General features: G+C 44.2%; 1 protein-coding gene across 4 annotated transcripts in view; it reads left to right on the forward strand.

Annotated features, from left to right (window-relative positions):
* Window positions 1-3,108: 3,108 nt before the first annotated feature.
* Window positions 3,109-19,415, forward strand: part of GAB1 (GRB2 associated binding protein 1) — a 125,994-nt gene continuing 109,687 nt past the window's right edge. For 2 of the 4 annotated variants that reach the window (XM_066385835.1, XM_066385847.1), the window contains exon 1: window positions 3,111-4,092. In XM_066385835.1, the coding sequence (XP_066241932.1) occupies window positions 4,021-4,092 (72 nt within the window). In that variant the 5' untranslated portion in view covers window positions 3,111-4,020. Of the gene's footprint in view, window positions 4,093-19,415 lie in introns of all 4 variants that reach the window. The other 2 variants (XM_066385840.1, XM_066385827.1) reach the window with 2 other exon arrangements.

Here is a 19,415-nt window from a genome sequence, read left to right on the forward strand (position 1 = left end):
ATCATCAGTCTCATTTTGCCGAGAAAGACGCATTTGCTCTGCGACTGAAGCAAGCCTTGTCTTTCTCTGCTCAGTGGTTTCTTTCTGTCGAGAAAGCCGTTTTTGTGCAGCTTTAGCTCCTTTTCTCTCCTCTTCAGTGCTGTATTTTCTAGGAGGCATTCTTAAAAGAAATTACATTAAGACGTAGTTTTTATGTAAAACAGATGATTGCCAATGCAAACAAATGTTCACCTTCCCCCTGACCCGCTCAATTTGTGTTCAGCCATGGCAACTTCACCCCATTGGCTAGTACAGTTACGCAAGCAACCAATAAGCTATCAGCAACAAATAGACACTTAAGCCGCATATAATAAAGACATATATATATATATTCTTGCATTCATATATATATATATTCATATATATATATATATGAATATAATTTTATTATAGAAGTTAAGGGGTTTTAATCATCTGTAAAATGTTTTTCTGTAGGATACGGAGTACAGGAATAGGTCTGGCTTTCCTCCCTATGGTATCTGGGGTCTTTGAGAACTTGATCATACTGGGACATTCCATAAAATATTTCCAGAATGAAATTTAAGATATTTACATGTGATAGGTTTTTCCAGCATACCTTTTAATGTATAAATATATAAAATCTAAAATGACATATAATGTAAATATAATGCAAATTTCCTTTCTAAAATACATACATAGAGATATATCTAGCTTCAGTCTCTCCTTGATCTTTATTTGGTCTCTAGAAATACTAATCTAAAACAACATAGTTGATGGTTGGGAAAAATACTTAAAAATTTCTAATATATTTAGAAACAAGATAATTAAATCTTTTATTTAAAATATTAAAAAATATATATTGAAACTTCCAAAATCTAAATAGACAATGTATATTACAATTTTTCATTAAAAAGAACTTTATAACAGGAGAGTGGAGGAGTAGTAAATTTTTGAAAGCCAACAGCTATGTAACAATAAACTAGTCTTACCAATGTTAATTATAAGTGATTTTGACTCAGTGTACAGACATTATGCCTATGGGATAAATAAAAAACAATTTTTTGGCCCTGGCCGGTTGGTTCAGTGGTAGAGCGTCAGCCTAGCATGCAGGAGTCCCGGGTTCAATTCCCGGCCAGGGCACACAGGAGAAGCACCCATCTGCTTCTCCACTCCTCCCCCTCTCCTTTCTCTCTGTCTCTCTCTTCCCCTTCCGCAGTAAGGCTCCATTGGAGCAAAGTTGGCCAGGGCGCTGAGGATGGCTCTGTGGCCTCTGCCTCAGGCACTAGAGTGGCTCTGGTCACAACAGAGCGACCCCTGAATGGGCAGAGCATCCCCTCCTGGTGGGCGAGCCGGGTGGATCCCGGTCGGGCGCATGCGGAAGTCTGTCTGACTGCCTCCCCGTTTCTGGCTTCGGAAAAATACACAAAAAAAGAGAAAAAAACACATTTAAAAAAAATTTATTGATTGAGTTAAGAGAGACAGAGAGAGGAAGAAAGAGAGAAGGAGAGAGAAGCAGTCATTTGTTGTTCCACTTCATTGTATACTCATTGGTTGCTCCTCCTATGTGCCTTGACCTGGGATCAAACCACAACCTAGGTCTTTCTAGAGCCAGCTCTAACTCACTGAGCTAACCCGCCAGAGCCGAAAACAAAAGTGATAACGTATTTTCACTTGGACAACTTGTGGCAAAATTTGTGCCCACATACTTAAAGAGGATTGCTCTGGTTTAACAGCTACCATAAACATTACGCTCACGTATGTTCTCAAAAGTCTTTACAACAAACCCTTTTGTTTGTTCTTTCTCTCTCAGTCCTTCTTGTGGTTGTGCCTTTTACTCCTCAAAACAAGTCTGATCTCTCCTCTCTCCATCTTTCAAATACCTGACTACATGCCTCCTCCAGGAACACTTCTCTCTTATCCTAGCTGACCTAGTCCCAACCCCTCCTTCTTTTGTGTCACTGTTTATATCCCTCAGGGCACATTTATTACTGCTGTACTATGTGGATCTTATGTTTGTTTACTAGTTTACGCCATCATCGGAATGCCACTTCAGTGAGTGCAGGGGCCTTTGTATGTCACCACCACCAGCATCTAATTTCTTGATACAATTGTACATTTTCAAACTCAGAGGAGCCCCTGAATACAAACGTGTATTAATAAGAAAATGCCTGAGGTTATTGTTTCCTGAAATATTTATCTTCTAATATTTTTAGCAGTTTTATCTTATTATTTATATTACCTCCTCAATTTGTTTTGGGGCTTTCTTTTTCATAAATAACTTTGAAGAGATACTTCTATTACAGGATCATGTTCAACTAAGAACCAGGTTATCATAATTGTAAAACACAAGTAGGCTCATAGAACATCTAGTAAGTTTGCCTTTTCTAGCCCTACATCCCAAGAGTAGATTTTAAACAAATACGTCAAGTGGAACAAACTGGAAACAAAAAGAGGCAGTGTGAAACTTTAAATTGCGCCAGAGATAGACTCAATCAAATCCTTTGGCCCCTCCAAATCTTAAGCCTTTCCACACTCTGGCAGGGCTTCCCCGGGAACCAGCCCACGCGAGCCCTGGTGGATCCCCCTCTGTTTGCCCCTCCAGTTGGTATCTATGGCGCCCATCTCCGTGCCATGCCCTCCCGGTCCCTGCCCTTCACTCTCCCGGACAGTCTCCTTTTGGGCCATTTAAAGGCTGTCTAGAGAAAACTCCCCAAATTTCAGATCTCGTGCATAGTACAAACTCCGAACAGCCACGCGGTGTGCCAAGATGGCAAACCCGACAGGACATTCAAGCGTTCTTCACTCCTCCCCGAGCCCAAGCCCTGGTCTCGATGCTCTCTCCTCGGCCTCCCGGCCTTCCCCGGCGAGGAGCCAGCTGGGGGCTCAGGCTCCTCCACCACTGGGCGGCTGAGGACCCCGCTCCAGCCTCCCGAACTACAGATCCCAGGGTGCCTCAAGGACTCCTGCTCCCTCCCTCGCTCACTCCCTCCTCCGCCCGTTGCCACCTCCCTGGCCCTTGTTGTTTTGGCTGGAAGCGCTCGGGCGGAGTTTCAGAGAAAGTCTGGGCTGAAACAGGAGCTGGCCCGAACGTGGGAAGGGAGGAGAGGGAGCCGAAAGGCCGGGAGAAGGAGGGGTCGGGCCCCCGGCCTGGGGGCGAGGAGGCTCAGAACCTGCCGCACGCCCCGGGTTGGGGAGGCGGCGCGGGAGGAGCCCAAGGGCACAGGACAGTGGGGTCCATCCGGGCGTCCAGCAGCCGAGCGCCTCTGTCCCTTCGCCGCTCCCCGCCCTCTTCCACAGCGGAGAGCGTGAACCCACCCTTCGGCAGACCTGCTCCCTGCCCAGGGACGCCCCGAGCTTCGCCTCCAACCCGGACCTGCCCAGAGCCTCCTGCCCACGGGACCCTCGCGGCTTCCCCTTTCCTCCCGGCTTCCCAGGCGTGCGGGGGAAGTGTCCCACCCTCCCCCGGGGAGGAGGAGGGACAGGACTGCCCCGGGCGCGCACCGAAACCGAGAGCGGGAGAGCCAGAGTGGGCGCCGCGCTGGGCATTGTGAGTGAGTGAGTGAGTGAGTGCGTGAGTGTGCGCGCGCGTGCAGCAGTGTCTGTTTCGGAAAGCGCTCTGGGGCGGTCCCGTCCCTAGGGGGTGGAGCGCAGGGGACAGGCTTGGTACCGGGGCAGAGTCCCGTGGAGCCCGAGCCGGCGGGACGGTCGCCTGGCGGCTAGGCAAGCGCGCTGAAGGGAGGCCAGAGTGCCCTCGGCGGGCGGCGGCCCCAGCCCGGAGGTGTCGGCCTTGGCGGCGCAGCCGGCTCCAGTTCCCGTCCCGGCACGGCGCGGGCGAGCCTCGGTCGAGGAGCCCCAACGCCTGGCGCAGCCAGCCCACCCCGCCCACCCCATCGGACTGGGGTGCGCGGCCAGAGAGCTAGGTCTCCACAGCTGCACGCCCGACAGGCGTCGGCTGTGTCGGCAGCGCGCCCGCCCGCCCGCTCCTCCGTTGTCCCGGCCAGAGCCCGAACGGCGCGCACCATGAGTGGCGGCGAAGTGGTCTGCTCCGGATGGCTTCGCAAGTCCCCCCCGGAGAAAAAGTTGAAGCGTTATGTAAGTAGAGCTTATGCCGGGGCTCCGCGGGCCTCAGCGCCCGCCCCTCTCCCCCGCCTGCTCGCAGGCGGCTGCAGCTGGCCCCGCGCTGGGCTGGGTAGTCCCCATCTCGGTCCCCTCGGCGCCTGTGGGCCCGAGTCTGTACCCTTACACCCTGGCCTCCACTTTGCGGGGAAACTTTCTTCCTCCAGATTACAGATGCCTGCTCTGTGGGCCTCGTTGGCCCTGAAGAGGGCCTGGGATTTCCACTTAAACGCCCGCTACATGTTTCGATTATTCCTTTTAGAAAGGGCAGGGGGAAGAGCATTCTCTTTCCCTTGTATTTGCATGCGATCTTTATGCGACTGCTGTGTACTAAATTTCCCGCATTAGGAATACCACTGAGGTTGTAGAAGTCACCAGCCTTATCTTTGGTCCGCACACCCTCTCTCTTTCTCCTGATATGGGTTTACAGACGGAAAGCGGGCTGTGGATCTGGGAAGTTGGCATTAGACAAGCATCTGAAATCCACAAAAAGAGAAAGAATAAGAAGTTATTACGCGCCCTGCCGTTTGCTTAGCAGGGTTCACATTTTCGCGGTTTTGAATCCAGCTAGCGACAGTGGAGTTTGGCCCAAGAACCTTGGCAGTTTGCTGCGAGAGGAGGGCGCTGGAGGGAGTCTGGTGGCTGGTGTTTGGGCGTCTAGGACATGCTGTCAAATCCCGCAGGAGGGGACAGCAGAGGCCCGTGAGGATTCTGTGGTCTTTTCTCAGGCCACCAGAGTTGCTTAAATGGTATTTGTGTAATTGCTACGAGATGCCGATTATGTGTGAAACCCTTTTAGCTGTTAGGAGAAATGTTCCTTGAAAGAACCAGCCTTGCTTTGGTGGAAATCTGTGCTCTCTTCAGGGATCTGGCATCTTACTCTCTTCTCCCCCGTTGGGTCTTTGGTCGTTGTTAGCCTGCAAAGGAAAAAAGTGACACTTTTTCCCTGGCACGTGGAACAATTTTTTTCTAGCAAAATATCTTTCAAAAGCAAAATGTATGCCCCCTTAAATGTAAATTTGCTACCAATGGCCAACACTTCTAAAGGAACCTGTTACTTGTTGAAGAATATCTACACCCAGTGTTAGAATCCAGTTTAATCCTATTAGTCACTGTTTGCTTACACAAAACCATGTGAAGTAAAATACTTAGCTTCACCTACAACTGACCAATGAGTTTCTTGTTTACTTTCTGCCAGAATTTGTAATAGACAAGTAATTCTCATTTAAGAACTTGTTGCCACAAATCCTAAAAAAATTCTGCAGAGATTTTGAATCCTTCTAAATTCTGTCTCTCCACTTATCACAGTTTGCTGGTAGAGATTCTAAACTTTATTCCAAAAATTTGGGAGAGGCAGTGTCTCCCCCGCCCCCCACAGCTCTTATAAAGGTGTATGTGTGTAAGAAGAGGGAGTAGAGAGATAAAGAGATGCATTTGTTTTGAGAAGGCACATTCAGGAAAGACCTAGACCTAAATGATTGGGTTCTTGGAGGAACTAAGAAACAATAAGTTTGCTGAAATTGGTAGTGATAATAGAGGTTTAATGTATTCTTTCACGTGGTTGGTCTGTGGCCCTCTGAAGAGATGCTTGCACTGGACTAGGCACTATGAGATTAGGTAATATAGCAAGAAAAAGGCCCTGCTTCTTGGGCTTACGATTGAATGTAATATAAACCAGGAAGAAAATCAGCCAAAAATGAAAGTCCAGATTTTAAAAATGTTATTATTTCATTTGATCATTCCAACAGTTTTATGAGGTATCTGTTTTACAGATAAGAAAACAGTCTATATAATGAGAATGTGGCAGAGGCAGAATTGGAACCAGAATCTGATTGACTAGGTTATAAAAAGGTTAATTCAGACTAGATATCTCTAAAGGTCCTTTCAGATTATAATTTTTTGCTCAGTTGGTTAGAGCATCGTCCTGATAAGCCAAGGTTGCAGGACCCCAGTCAGGGCACATGCATGAAAGAATCAACCAATGAATGCAGAAATGAGTGGAACAACAAACTGATCTCTCTCTCTCTCTCTCTCTTCCCCCTCCTCTCTCTCAAAAATTAATAAGAAAAAATTTTAAAATATTATAATTTTCTAGTCTATGAGTATTAGTTCAGAATGCAAGAAAGAGGTGGGGTGTGGATTAGAAGGGCATTGCTAAAGAAACATACAACCCTTCAAGTGGCTTTCTGAGTCTAAGGGAAGATGAGACAATTGTATAAAAAAAAGTGACCTGACAGTGCGTAGTGGTTTTGGACTGTGTGCCAAGCTGAGTGCTATGTTTTTTGGGGTTTTGGGGTGTTTTTTTTTGGATAGATGTTTTGAGCTTGAGGAACAAGCTCAGTGTAGTATGAAACCATGGGAATGCTTTAGAGAGACAGTGGGTTCCTAAAATTGTGTTTTCAACAGGGGGAAGAATCTGCCTAACAGCTGGAGGGAGGTTGAGTTTTTCTTGCCTGGAGAAATACTAGTGTTTTCTTTACTCACTAGTAAAGTACAAGGAAATGGCCCAGGGAGACAGTGGGCAGGGTGGCTTTTGGGATAGAGGGGTTCAAGGAGGTGACTGGGGTGGGGGTTACAAGTGAAAATGAAGCTTGTGTGTATTTTAGCTGTCAAGTTGGTTGACCAGAAGATTTTGAAATTTCCAGATTATTGATCTTTTGACTTTGGTATCTAATTCAGATTGCCTTTGCTACAGCAGCTTTGACCCTCAAAGATATCGGCATGTATTTATGCATTTCCTATGCTTGTTTTCTCTTCATGTAATATCTTTGTTTTCTGGACAGAAGAAAACTTTGTTGGCCTCTGAGCTGGCAGAATGTTTCTTGTTAATGGTTTTTAATGACTGGGTTTTCTGTGAAAAGATATTTGGATGCATGATACTATAATTGTTAAAGGAGACTTCAAGGAGTTTGAGCATTGGTTCTGTTGGGAAACATTTGGCCCTTGGGACTTTGACCGTTGTCTCGCTCTTTATAGTATTTACGGGGTGGTCCCAACATTGATGAAGATGATCCATAAGGGCTTGTAAGTGACAAAAAAAATATTTTTAGGTTTATCTTTAAAGTCATCGCAAGTTATGGCTCAGTGCATTCCATTTACAACTCCATTTTATGTTCCCTGGGCACCGTCAACTTAAGCAGCATTATTTTTGCCTAACTGGCATGTTCATCTGACATGGAAGCTTTTCTGGAGTTTACTGAACCTAGTGAAAGGGGCATAAAAGAAAGTGAGAGAAAGGCTGGAGTAGTGAGTAGATTCTGTAGCTTTTTTGTCTCTGTAACTTTCTGTATCTTTATTTGCAAAAGGGCGAGAACCTCTCATACCTGTTTCATTCTCTGTGAATTTTTAAAATTCTATTTAAAATGGAGGTGAAAACTGACATGCTTTCTCTCAGTTTTGTGGCTACTGTATTGTCGTTTTTGTCTTGTGTTTCCTATTAAACAGCTGCTTTTTTACTTTTAAGAACCTGACTGGAATCATGCACAGATCACCGCCACTAAGGGATAAAGAAAACAAGTGAACTCTTTGCAGCGTACACTCCACAGACTTGCTCAGATTTTTAAAGAGTTATGTAAACACCAATCAGCATTTGAAATAATGGTGATATTTTCCTCAGAACTTGAAATTTTGAGCTGGGATGAAAAAGTAAGTGTGGGAACAAAGGACTGATTCACGCCAGCTGGCTGTCACCATATCTCTGCGGGAGGAGCTTCCCTCTGGCCTGCCCCGAGCCTGGAGGCCATATTTGGGCTCCTCCATGGCCCTGCTGTCAGCATCAGGCAGGTGTGCCATCTCAGCAGGAGAACCTGCTTCTGGAGCCAGGGCAAGGGGGCCCGTTAGCTGCCAGCCAGCCTGAGAGCCAGAGCTCAGCCAGTTCGCGGGTGTACGATCTACACCCAGCTTGAGATCTGCTCCCCTACTGTCAGTTAAGAAGATGGTTCTTGTCTGGACTTCCAGAACACACCCCAATTCTAGAAATGGTCCTAGAAACAGAAACAGCCTCTTCCTCTGGTTGGGCACCTGACATCTTACATGGAAAGGGGCATGGGCAGCCAGAATAGCAGCCTCTCCTTGGTTCAGGGACACCGGACAGCTCGGTGCTAAGCATTCAGTCTTTGCTCAGTAGTGTCGCTACAACAAAGAGGACTGAGATATCTGGAAGTGTTTCCTGCACCTATAGGCAGTTACCAGAAGCAGTCAGTGGATTTTGAAGCTCTTGCTTACAGTGACCGAAGTAGCAAAATTATTCTGTTGAAGACATTTTTTTTTTCTTGCAATCTTCCTGTTAGTAACATTCCATTCAAATTCCAAATGTTTTCTTTTTCCCGTTTCCAGTGCGGCAGGAACGTTGTTTCTATTAACAGAGATCATCAACTGCCAATTACAGTTAAGCCTTTATGACAGTTAATGATAGCTAATTTTTTCTCTGTGCTGGGGCTTGATGAGTATGGAACTGTCCATCTAAAACACGCTGCATTTCCTAAATCTTGTCCTTTGGGATTCAGAACTACATTAGGGAGGTGCACTGGTTTGGAGAGGAGTTTTAAAAGAGTTCTACTGTTCTAAGAATTTGTTTTCAAAAAGTTTTTTAAAGATCGTCTTTGAACATAATATAGTGCAGGGCAAGAGTTATACTTGGATAATCTGGTTTATAGCTGAATTGTTTATTTCTGTGTTTTGTCATTATAAGTCTGCTTTAAAAATATGAAAGAAATATAATGACAAAGCACTTTTTAAGGTTAAATGAATTCCCTATTTTGGAGTCAACATAAAAAGTGTAGATAAGATCTTGATATTTTGCAGATTGGGGAATTTTAAGAGGTGGTACATTTCAGAAGGTGAAGTGCCAGCATTCTGATTTTCTTACAGGGATGAACACAAAAGAAAGCAGATAGCAGTAGACTGTGTGTGACTTTGTTTTTGAACGGTTTTGGGTAAATTGTGCTATTATGTAAGGAACTCCAGACTGAAGGACAGGACTGGACTTGACCACTACCTGCATCATCTTTTGACCGATCTGATCCTCAGTTTTCTTATCTGTAAAATGCAGGAGGGGTAGGCAATAGACCTGCATTCTAAACTCCTGCAAGTTTTACATTCCTCGTCAGACATTTTCTTAGGAGATGGAGGCCGATGTGGAGACTTCTCAGTAGGCCTCCTTTCTTAAGGAGTCTTAAGAAATAAGTCTTAATTTATTGCTCATTTTAAATAGTCAATGGCTATATTAGGGACTGCTCAAGTCGAGGACCCTGGGTGCTTTGGTTAACCGAAATGCAGGCTCGCTGAGCACAGGCAGCAGTTTCTGGGCTGGGAACTGTGTCATCAGCACCCAGGGCAGTGCCTGGCTCAGAGAAGCGCATCTAATCTCTGTTGACTGAATAAAAAAATGAACAGGTATTTCTGGAGCTTTTGTATTGTGTCATGTGGAGTATAATGGAGGGAAAGGCCCACTCCCTGCCCTGAAGGGGTTTCTAATCTATTTGTGAAGAGAACCTGTAATTTATGAATGTACACTTAAATTGTTTTATAAGACATGCTGTAAGGCCATCTGTGATTAATTGTCAAATGAAATGATACAAATAATAGTTGCTTAAGAGTTCAGACTGAGAGGGGAGAGGGGAGGAGGCTGCTAGGGAAGCTTCAGACGTGCCTTTCAGCTCAGTTCTTGGAAGAACTGAGATACTGCCGGCAGAAATAGCAAAATCATAAGGGAAGTCTGATTTTTCAAGGAAGAATGAAGACTTTGTGTTGAGATTAGACATCTTCGCGAAGAGAACGGCCTGAGAACAGCTCAGGTACATAGGTGGAGTTTGCACAGAGCTGTACTTCTGGTTCCCGTTGCAGAAGTTTCTGCCTCTGCCGCCACCGAATAATGCTCCTGACCTGATCCTGGACTGCAAGGGATTTTTTTTTTTTTTTTTTGTATCAGACTAGAAACAAACAAAGCAACTTGTTTGGTCACCTGAACTGATTAAAATTCCAAGGGACATGTGTTATTTAAGATTTCTTTATGTCTGTTTTGAGCTAAATAATTCATTCTGGCAAGCCTTTGGTTTACAACAGAGAGAGCATGTTTTGGTGGGAGGAAGAATAAAAGAGCCTTTGATTCGTTTGCTTCTGAGTTGAAGTAAGGGGGCCAGCGCCGCCCTGGGCTAGCCTCTGATTTTGGACTTTGGAAGCCATCTTAGCCCAGCTGTGGGAGTGCCAGCTAGGGTTGGAGGGGAGAGAATAATAACCCACGGGGTCATGTTAAATCCTGTCTGACTGTCGATGGAGGGCTTTCTCTCATTTCACATCCCTTGCATTAACACGGTGGCTAATGTCCACGAAGTTAGAGCTCCATCTGAATTTGTCACTTGAACTTAGAAGTCATGACATTTCTGTGACTCCTTTTATCTCAGTCTGTCCACTGAATAAAGGAAACATATCATGTCCCAGGTTGCGCCCCCCCCCCCTTTTTTTCTTTCCTCTTCAGTGACAAGCGCGAATGAAATTAGCATTCTTTTATTCTTTGGATTGCTGTTGGGGGAAAGTGGCTCCTTGTGCTGTAGATTTCTACATCCATTAAATAAGTAGCCTCTTCAGTTGCCAGCTCTATGGCTAGGTGAGCCTAATGAATTGCAGATGGAATTCAGGCTTGTGGAATTACTGGGAAAGGTCATTTTAGGAACTGGAAGTTTTCTGACCACTCTCGGCTTGTATGTATGAAGACCTTAAACCATACAGAAATGCCTTACCTGGACAAAAGAGACTCGTTTGTTTTAAGCAGTTCTTTTATTCATAGGAGCAAAATTCTCCATAAGTGAAAAGAAAAACTCTGGTTGCTGAATGCATATGAAGTAGAACACAGATTGCTACATACAAAACAGTTGAGACTGTGCACTGCAATGCATGTTAGGTTGTTATCTCTGCTGCATTAGCTCTTGAAGCATTCTGATTACAACTTGTAGCTGCCAAGCCCGGTCCTGCAGTGTTATCTGGAGCAAAAATTTTCCATGTGGTTGTTTTTAGCAGAGCTACTATATGCAAACTGGACATGAAGATGTAAGTTGCAAAAAGAGCTTCTAGAAGAGGAAATGTGAGTTATCTTCATTTTTTTCTACCACTTGATTGTTCTTTACTTAGTGTGCGTTTCAGACATTTTTATCATATTTCTAAACTGAGTTTGCTTTTATTTTTATGTACTGGAAAGAATGCCAAATTCACCACAAGTTCTTCTTATGGTGGCTTTTTTTTCCCTGTCAGCTTTTTACTTTGAATTCATACTTGGCCTAGGTAATTCCCAATGTGTTAAAAAAAAATGTCCCCAAAGGAAAGAAAAACATGGCTACATTGTTCTATGAATTAAAAAAAATATACCAAGAGTCCAAATATTTCTTTTAAATGTAAAAAAAATCTTAGGTCATTTTTTTTGTAGGAAAAAAAAAGACTATACTTTAGCTATCTTGCTCATTGTTTTTCTTTTCCCCTTTTTATTTTTCTTTGTTTTGACTCATGTAGTTTAAATTTCTTTTTTTGAAAAGCAGTATTATAGGTTCTTTAAGAACATCATGCATGGAATGGAAGAAGAAAACATCAGAAGTTTATTTTACATTTGAAGAGAAAAGTGACAGGAAGACATCTTCTGGTCTAAAGGAGGGGACATATCAGTTAACATCAAGGCTTTTTAACTTCCACGTTGCTTGGGTGCGTTGCATATTGTCATTATTGTTTAGCTATTTTGCATGAAGTAAGCTGGTGAAAATAATTTTAGTTAAGAGGCTCATTTTCCTGAAATGAAAACACAGGAAAATAGATAGAATCAGGAGGTTGAGAACTCAATCTGTTTTTGTTGTTGTTTTTATTATTTAATTGGCATCAACTACCCAATTGCTGTAAAATTTTCTTCACTTTTTTAAGTGGGAGAAAGATGAAAGCATTCTTTGTCCCATGGATCCCTTCCCTCTTGCTTTTTTCCTCTTTGTTTCCATGTTTTCCTCTGTAGTATAAGCCTGGCCACCAACCTCACAGAGTATGTATGCATCCTGACACACACACTTCCACCTTCTCTCTAACGAGGGGGGTTAGCCCTGGCCTTGTAATGCGGTAATCAAGACTAGGGATGATAATGGTCCGCAGGCATGTAGGTTGTTTTTCTCTTCTGAAACGCAGTCTAAGTTACTGCTGTACTGGGAAATGTGGTTAGGCCACTTTCTGACTAGCAGAACTCCTCCCTGAGATGACTACCTGGTTAAAGAATTAAGTACCTGGTGCGCTTTCCCAGTTCCAGTCTGTCACACATTCCTGGCAGTGCCTTGGCCAGATTCTTGCAGTAACCAAGATGGAAGTGCTTCTGGTTGGAGGGATGACCCACTTGACTGGCAGGAGAGAAGTGCTTTCATCTTTGACTCTGGGAAGAAAAATACTTGCTAAAAGGCTACCTCCTGTGTTCTGAATTCCAGTGGTGTTACATAGAGCTTGATGAGGAATGATCACCTCATTTCACTTAAGGAGGTATTATTTGAACCCCCTCCCCTCTGGCAAAGTTATAATTGGCCCCGAAGTTGTGTAAGAGTATTGGATTTTACAAGTTCCCCCTGACAATTTCAGGTTTAAATGCTTGAAGTGTGGAGGAAAGGTAAAGGTAAATACTACACTAGTAAGAATGCAAAGTATTTGGGAAGCTAATTGGATACTAGTGATGCTGTTACCTGCACAACCAGAGATTCCTGAGTAAACTTCAATAGATAGACAGGTCCTCTCTCTCCAAAGAAAGGGACACAAAATTAAATTGGTACTATTAAATAGTATTTCTCTTTTTCTATCTCTTCATTCAAGCAAATAGTCAAAGCAGGAAAAGCAAAGCTAATATATTTTTTAAATATCTCTTTGTAGATGATCTTTATAATAACTCACAGTATACAAAGTAGAAGGTATATGCACTTGATTTGTTTACAAAGAAAATTAGGGCTTCATTTCACATTCTTTGGTGTTTGTAACAGGGTATTGATGTGCAGGGCACAGGGATGGCATTTGTTCTCTAAAACGTACAGTGCAGGACCTTGCACAATCTATTGAACAACATGACCAAATAACTGAAGAATTTTAAACTTTAAAGATTATAAATCATCTTGTCCAATGTTCTCAATCTTTTCTAACCCATTTTTCTCTAAGACACTGCTTGAATGTCTTTTGACTTTCTAAACCAGTGTTACTTTCTGTGATTTGTGTCACCCAAACGATAGCTAGGTTGAATATCTTTCCCAGTCATACGTATTTCCTCCCGTAGTCTAGAGTCCAGCCTCCTTGTTCTACAGGGAATGAAAAGTAGACTCTGGGAGACTAATGGATTTGTCCAAGGTCAAACTAGTTAACCAGCTGCTGTGGTAGGGCCACATGTGTCACCTCCCAGGTCAGATCCTTCAGTCACTGAAGGAAGGCCCTTTGGGAAGAATTCAGAAGAAGAGGACCAAGAGGGCACTATCTCCACTCTTCAAGAGTTATTAGGGACTTAGGATGCACTCTGTGCTGCACATTGTGTTATGATCAGTGGTGCGTGAGACAAAGCTCTGGAATAATTTAGCAGAGGGAGGTGAATTCAGGGACCCTCTGAAGCCTTAATGAAAGTGGTAAGAGAGATTTCACCGGGTCCTTAAAAGATGGGTTCAGTTTTCAAAGATGGGGCTAGAGTGAGACTCTATTCCTGCCCTTTCCAGTTAGACACTTGAGTGGGTTTTGTGTACCTGGCTGTCCCTTCTTCCTTACCTGCCATTCATTTCGTAATGGAATATAGCCTGGGTCCTTTTCCACCACTCTTGTGTAAACAGCTCCCTCTGTGGCCCTCAGTGACCTCTGGTTGCCAAATCTAGCAGAACTAGATTTGAACTTTTAGGTTCTTCTTTTTCATGGAACTCCTGATGGAGATAACCAACCCCTCTTCTCAAAATATGTTCTTCCCTGTGCCTTCCTGATACCAGGTTCTGGGTTCCTTCAGTGTTGGAGTTCCTATGGGTTCTAGTGGTGACCCTGCACGATCTCCTCTCCATCTCACACTGTTCATGGTTCTTTGTCTGGGAGTTCATGAACTCCTTTGAAAATGTGATAAAAGCTCTGGGCACTCAGTTTCCACAGAATCCTTACAAACTTGGATGCAAATGTTGTTATAACTTTGCACATTTTCTAACTGTAAAGCCAGTAGCCAAGGCCACCATCACAGCCGCCTGGCCCATGCAAGTTCACATTGGATTCGGACAGTCGGTCAAGAAACAACGGAGCCAAAAACTGGTGGGCCATCATCTTTAATCCTAGCTTGCACCCAGCAGACAAGTAAAAACACACACTGGGCTCCAAAACCCACTCATTCAGTGCTCACAAAGCTATTATCCGAGTTTCCTAGAATCAAAGGTTTCTAGCTCACCAGACTTATTCACCTCTGTTCCTGTTGGGCAGATAAAATGTATTATGCTCATTTTGTTAAAGATGATGCTGCCCACATGGAGGCCGTTGCTCACGTGATATTAATGTGTGTCTCTGTGGGCTGTGGGCAGGCAGGATCCTTGTAGCCTGGGGCTTGGTTTTAGGATTGAGCCTTTCCCACCTGTTTTGATGTAGGGTGGTACAATCCCATCATGCTCCAGATAAGTGACTTGGTATTAGAAACTTCCCTATTTTGTATATTGGATTAAAGGTTATGAATCTACACTATAAAATGGGGGCAGAACAGGAGCTTGCGCTCTTGGTTCCTGAGATTAGCATTAGAGAGCAGAGAGCAGAGAAAGGCCACATGGAGGAGGCCAGGAGAAGCAGCCAAGATGGCGGAGTGTTGAGTGAGAAGCCAGTTTGTGCAGAGTTTGTGCAGGGAGAAGGAAGGAGATGGGGAACAGAGGTGAATAAGTCTGGTGAGCTAGAAACCTTTGATTCTAGGAAACTCGGATAAATCAGTAGCTTTGTGAGCACTGAATGTGAGTGGGTTTTGGAGCCCAGTGTGTGTTTTTACTTGCCCGCCGGGTGCAAGCTAGGATTAAAGATAATGGCCCATCAGTTTTTGGCTCCGTTGTTTCTTTACCGACTGTCCAAATCCAATGCGAACCTGCATGGGCCAGATGGCTGTGATAGTGGCCGTGGCTACTGGCTTTACAGTTCCCCATCTCCTTCCTTCTCTCTGAACAAACTCTGCACAAACTGGCTTTTCCTTCAGCACTCCACCATCTTGGCTGCTTCTCCTGGCCTCCTCCATGTGGCCTTTCTCTGCTCTCCTCTCTAATGCTAATCTCAGGAACCGAGAGAACAAGCTCCTGGGTCTGCCCCACTTTATAGTGCAGAAATCAAAAACCTTTAATCCAATATACAAAATAGGGAAGTCTCTAATACAAAGTCACTTATCTTTGTGACTTTGAGGCATGATGAGATTGCACCACTCCACATCAAAAAGGGTGGGAAAGGCTTAGTCCTAAAACCAAGCCCCAGGCTACAATGATCCTGTGGAGGGGGGGGGCCACAGCCCACCCCCAACACACATTAATATCACCTGGGCGACGGGCTTACACGTGGGCAGTGCCATCTTTAACAAAGTGAGCATAATATATTTTATCTGCCCAACACTAACCTTCAAAGCCCACCTATGGATCTTAAATAGCCCCTGAATTGTACATAGGCTGATGATTCGAAGATCATATCTCAACCCATGTCCCCTCCCCATCTATGGATCTGCTTAGATAGCCTACACTACAGCAACTCAGAGTAAGCATGTCTGCAGCAGGTCTTACCAGCGCAGCCAGTCGGAACCTGGTTTTCTTAACTGTTTCCTCTTAGTCAGTTGCTCCACCATCCCTTGTCCAGTGGCTTAAGCCAGAAGGTTTTCTTTGTGGCCTCTCCCTCATTCTTCACCAACCTCAGTGACCAAATCCTGTCCGTTTTACCTCCCAAATGCCTCTTGACTTATTGACCCCTCTGTTGCCTGAGCTAGTTTTTGCCTTTCTTCTGGATTGTTGCACTAGCCAGATGGTCTCCTTCCTTCCATTCCTGCCCCTCCCCCCTCCAAGCTGTCCTTATCAAGGCGGCTGAGTGGCCTTTCTGAGCACATCTGATAATACCACTCCTCAGACTGAGGCTGTTCTTCAGCATCCCTTTGCTCAGGAATGCCCAGGCCTCTCCTCAAAGGATGTAGGGCTCTGCCACGTGGCACCTGCTGTACCTCCAGTGGCATTTGTCTACTCATTTCTCCCTCCAGCTCTCATTTCTGCTGCCCTTCATGTCCCAAGGTGGCCTTGTGACCTCTCCTTCTGACTTTTGCTCGTACTCATCGGTCCCTCCTCCAGGAATTCCTGACCCTCCCTTGTCTGCTAACTTCTGCTCCTCTGCCCCCTGGGAGCCTCCCTGAACTGCCCCAGCATCCCTCACGCACTTACATATGCACGTACGCACGCACTTATGCACGCACTTACACAAGCACTTATGCACGTACATGTACACACGCACACAGCTGGCCATTGCCTCCGAGCTGTCCTCCTTGGTTCTCAGCTGCCCCTGCAGCACAGCCGCTGTCACACCTGATTACACCCACCTGTTTAATTGCCTGTTTCCCTGGTAGATGATGGGGCCACATTGTGATTTTTGGTAACATTGGGCACTTTTGCCTTCATGCCCCCACCCCTACCTACAAAAAAAAAAAAAGAATAAAAATTATGTTTTACATCTGCGTCAATATGAAGATGAATATATTCCAAGCTGGTTTTGTTGTTATATATGCATTATTATGATACAGATATTCCTCGACTTCGAAGGGGGCTATAACAAACCCAGAGAGGTTGAAAATAATTGCCTGCTTGAAATGCATTTTATAAATACATCTACCTTACAGAACATCCTAGCTTAGCCTAGCCTACCTGAAACGTGCTCAGAACACAATTACCAAAACCGCTGGCAACTCAGTCTCCTGCAGAAGCTGTATACCCCGCTGATTGCCCAAGGACTGGACGCTGAGCCCGCTGCCACTGTCCAGCACCACGGGAGGGTCTTGAACCGATTATCGCTGGCCTGCGAAAAGGTCAGAATGCCAGATTCCAAGTGCGGTTTCTACTGAAAACGAATAACTTTTGCACCATCATAAAGATGAAACAGTCTAAGTCAAATCCTTGTAATCTGGGGACTTGTCTGTATTCACTTTTCTGATTTTGAAAAAAAAAATTAATATTAAATACTTTTTGTGGGTTCCTACAAGATTCAGGAGTCCTAGCACTGTGCCTCCGTACCTGATGGATAGTTGGGTATGTTAAATGGACAGATCGAGTTGTCAGCACCCTTCAATTGATAGATTGTGACCAGGGATGTTTCTTTATGTGGCATTTCTGTAGTGGCCTGGATAGCTTACTAAAACAATATTAAGGTGCTGTGTTTTAGTCCCTAGTAATGGAAAAATGTATGGAAAGTTAGCGTGATAAAAGGTGCATATATATATGTATATGTATGTATTATATATATGTATATATAATATATATGTGTTACATATACATATATATGTAAGAGCAAAAATCATGAGATTCATATGATATCAGAAATAGGTCCTGTGAGCTCTTTTACTAATATAAACATTTGTTCATGTTGTTTCTGTGTACAGCAGTGGTTTTTAGTGGGAACGGGGGGATGATTTGCCCCCACCGGGGACATTTGGCAATGTCTGGAGACGTTTTCAATTGTCACAACCAAGGGTACTACTGACTGTTAGTGGTCAGGGGTGGGAGTACTGTACACATGCTGCAGTGCACAGGACAGCCCCCCAGCAAAGAATCACCAGCGGAATGTCCACAGTGCTGAAAGTAGACACAGTCCTATAGAGCAGGGGTCCCCAACCTTTTTTGGGCCACGGACCGGTTTAATGTCAGAAAATATTTTCACGGACCGGCCTTTAGGGTGGGATGGATAATGTATCACGTGACTGGGACAAGCGTTAAGAGTGAGTCTTAGATGGATGTAACAGAGGGAATCTGGTCGTTTTTTAAAAATAAAACATTGTTCAGACTTAAATATAAATAAAACGGAAATAATGTAAGTTATTTATTCTTTCTCTGTGGACTGGTACCAAATGGTCCACAGACCGGTACCGGTCCGTGGCCCGGGGGTTGGGGACCACTGATGTAGAGGGATCCTTTATAAAGCGTGGTTCCTGCATCTGTATTATGTATCTAATTTATTTCCCTGCGTTTCCATCAGAAGCCATTATTCAGGGGCAAGGGGCTGTGTGGCAGCACTGGAACCAAACATTTATTTTTCTGACTTCCATGAGGCTGAGAAAAATAGTCATCGAGGTGACTGAGCTTTTGAACAACGGGTTTTGTGCCCCTTTTACATGGGTTTATATAATCGACAAAATCTTTCTCCAACTGTCTGTTGTCGTGGAAGTCATTACCAAATACTCATTTTGCCCTTGCTAATTCTAGCCAGAGTACAACCAATTGTTGTCTGGGTGGGGAGGGGGGGTGCTGAGTCATTTATTCATGCTCTTTATTACCTCTTGGCTTGAACATCACCATTCATTGTTCACAAGCCGCCCAGCTTGTTTACTTTTTATAAATTACATGTAATCACTCCTCTTGCAGGTCTGGCTACTGTAATTGGCAGTAGCCACGGAGCAGGGCTGACAGGTCTGCGTTTATGCTGATGTCTCACATTCAGTTCCTGTTGTACTTGCCGGGCTTTGTTGCCTCTTCCACCTGTGTTTTAAAAGGAAAGTGAAAAGAGAGCCACCACCATGCTGTCTTCTCATGCTCTGATGGTACTTATTTACAGCTTGGTAGAGTCCCTGTGTCCTTAGGTTTGGGGAGAGTAGAGGATTTGGGTCAGTGGTCCTCAAACTTAAGTGTTGTGTAACAATCACCTGGGTAACTTTTAAAATGAAGATTTTCCTTCCAGCTCTTTTCATTCACTTCTCCTTTTTTTTTTTTTTTTTTTTTTTTTAAATTAAGGTATACTTGACATGTAATATTATATGAGGTTCTGGGGTTCAACTTAGTTATTCAATATTTATATCCCTTTGAACTGATCATGGCAATACATCTAGTAACGATCTGTCACTGTACAAAGTTTTTTCAATACCATTGACTGTAGTCCCTAAACTGTCCATAAAACGAAGGTTCCTGAGCCCTACCTACTTTCTGATATTTTTAGCAAACCTAGGTAGAGGTCCAGAAAATGGCATTTTCTAATCCAAACCCTGCTGATTCTGATGTAGGCGGTCCTTATATACTTGGAGAAATTCTGAGTTGGGCATAGAGGAAAAAAAGAGAGGAGGAAGAAAATTCAATGGAAGTAAAGATGTACAAAGA

The sequence above is a fragment of the Saccopteryx leptura genome, chromosome 1 (genome assembly GCF_036850995.1).
Source record: "Saccopteryx leptura isolate mSacLep1 chromosome 1, mSacLep1_pri_phased_curated, whole genome shotgun sequence".
NCBI lineage: Eukaryota > Metazoa > Chordata > Mammalia > Chiroptera > Emballonuridae > Saccopteryx > Saccopteryx leptura.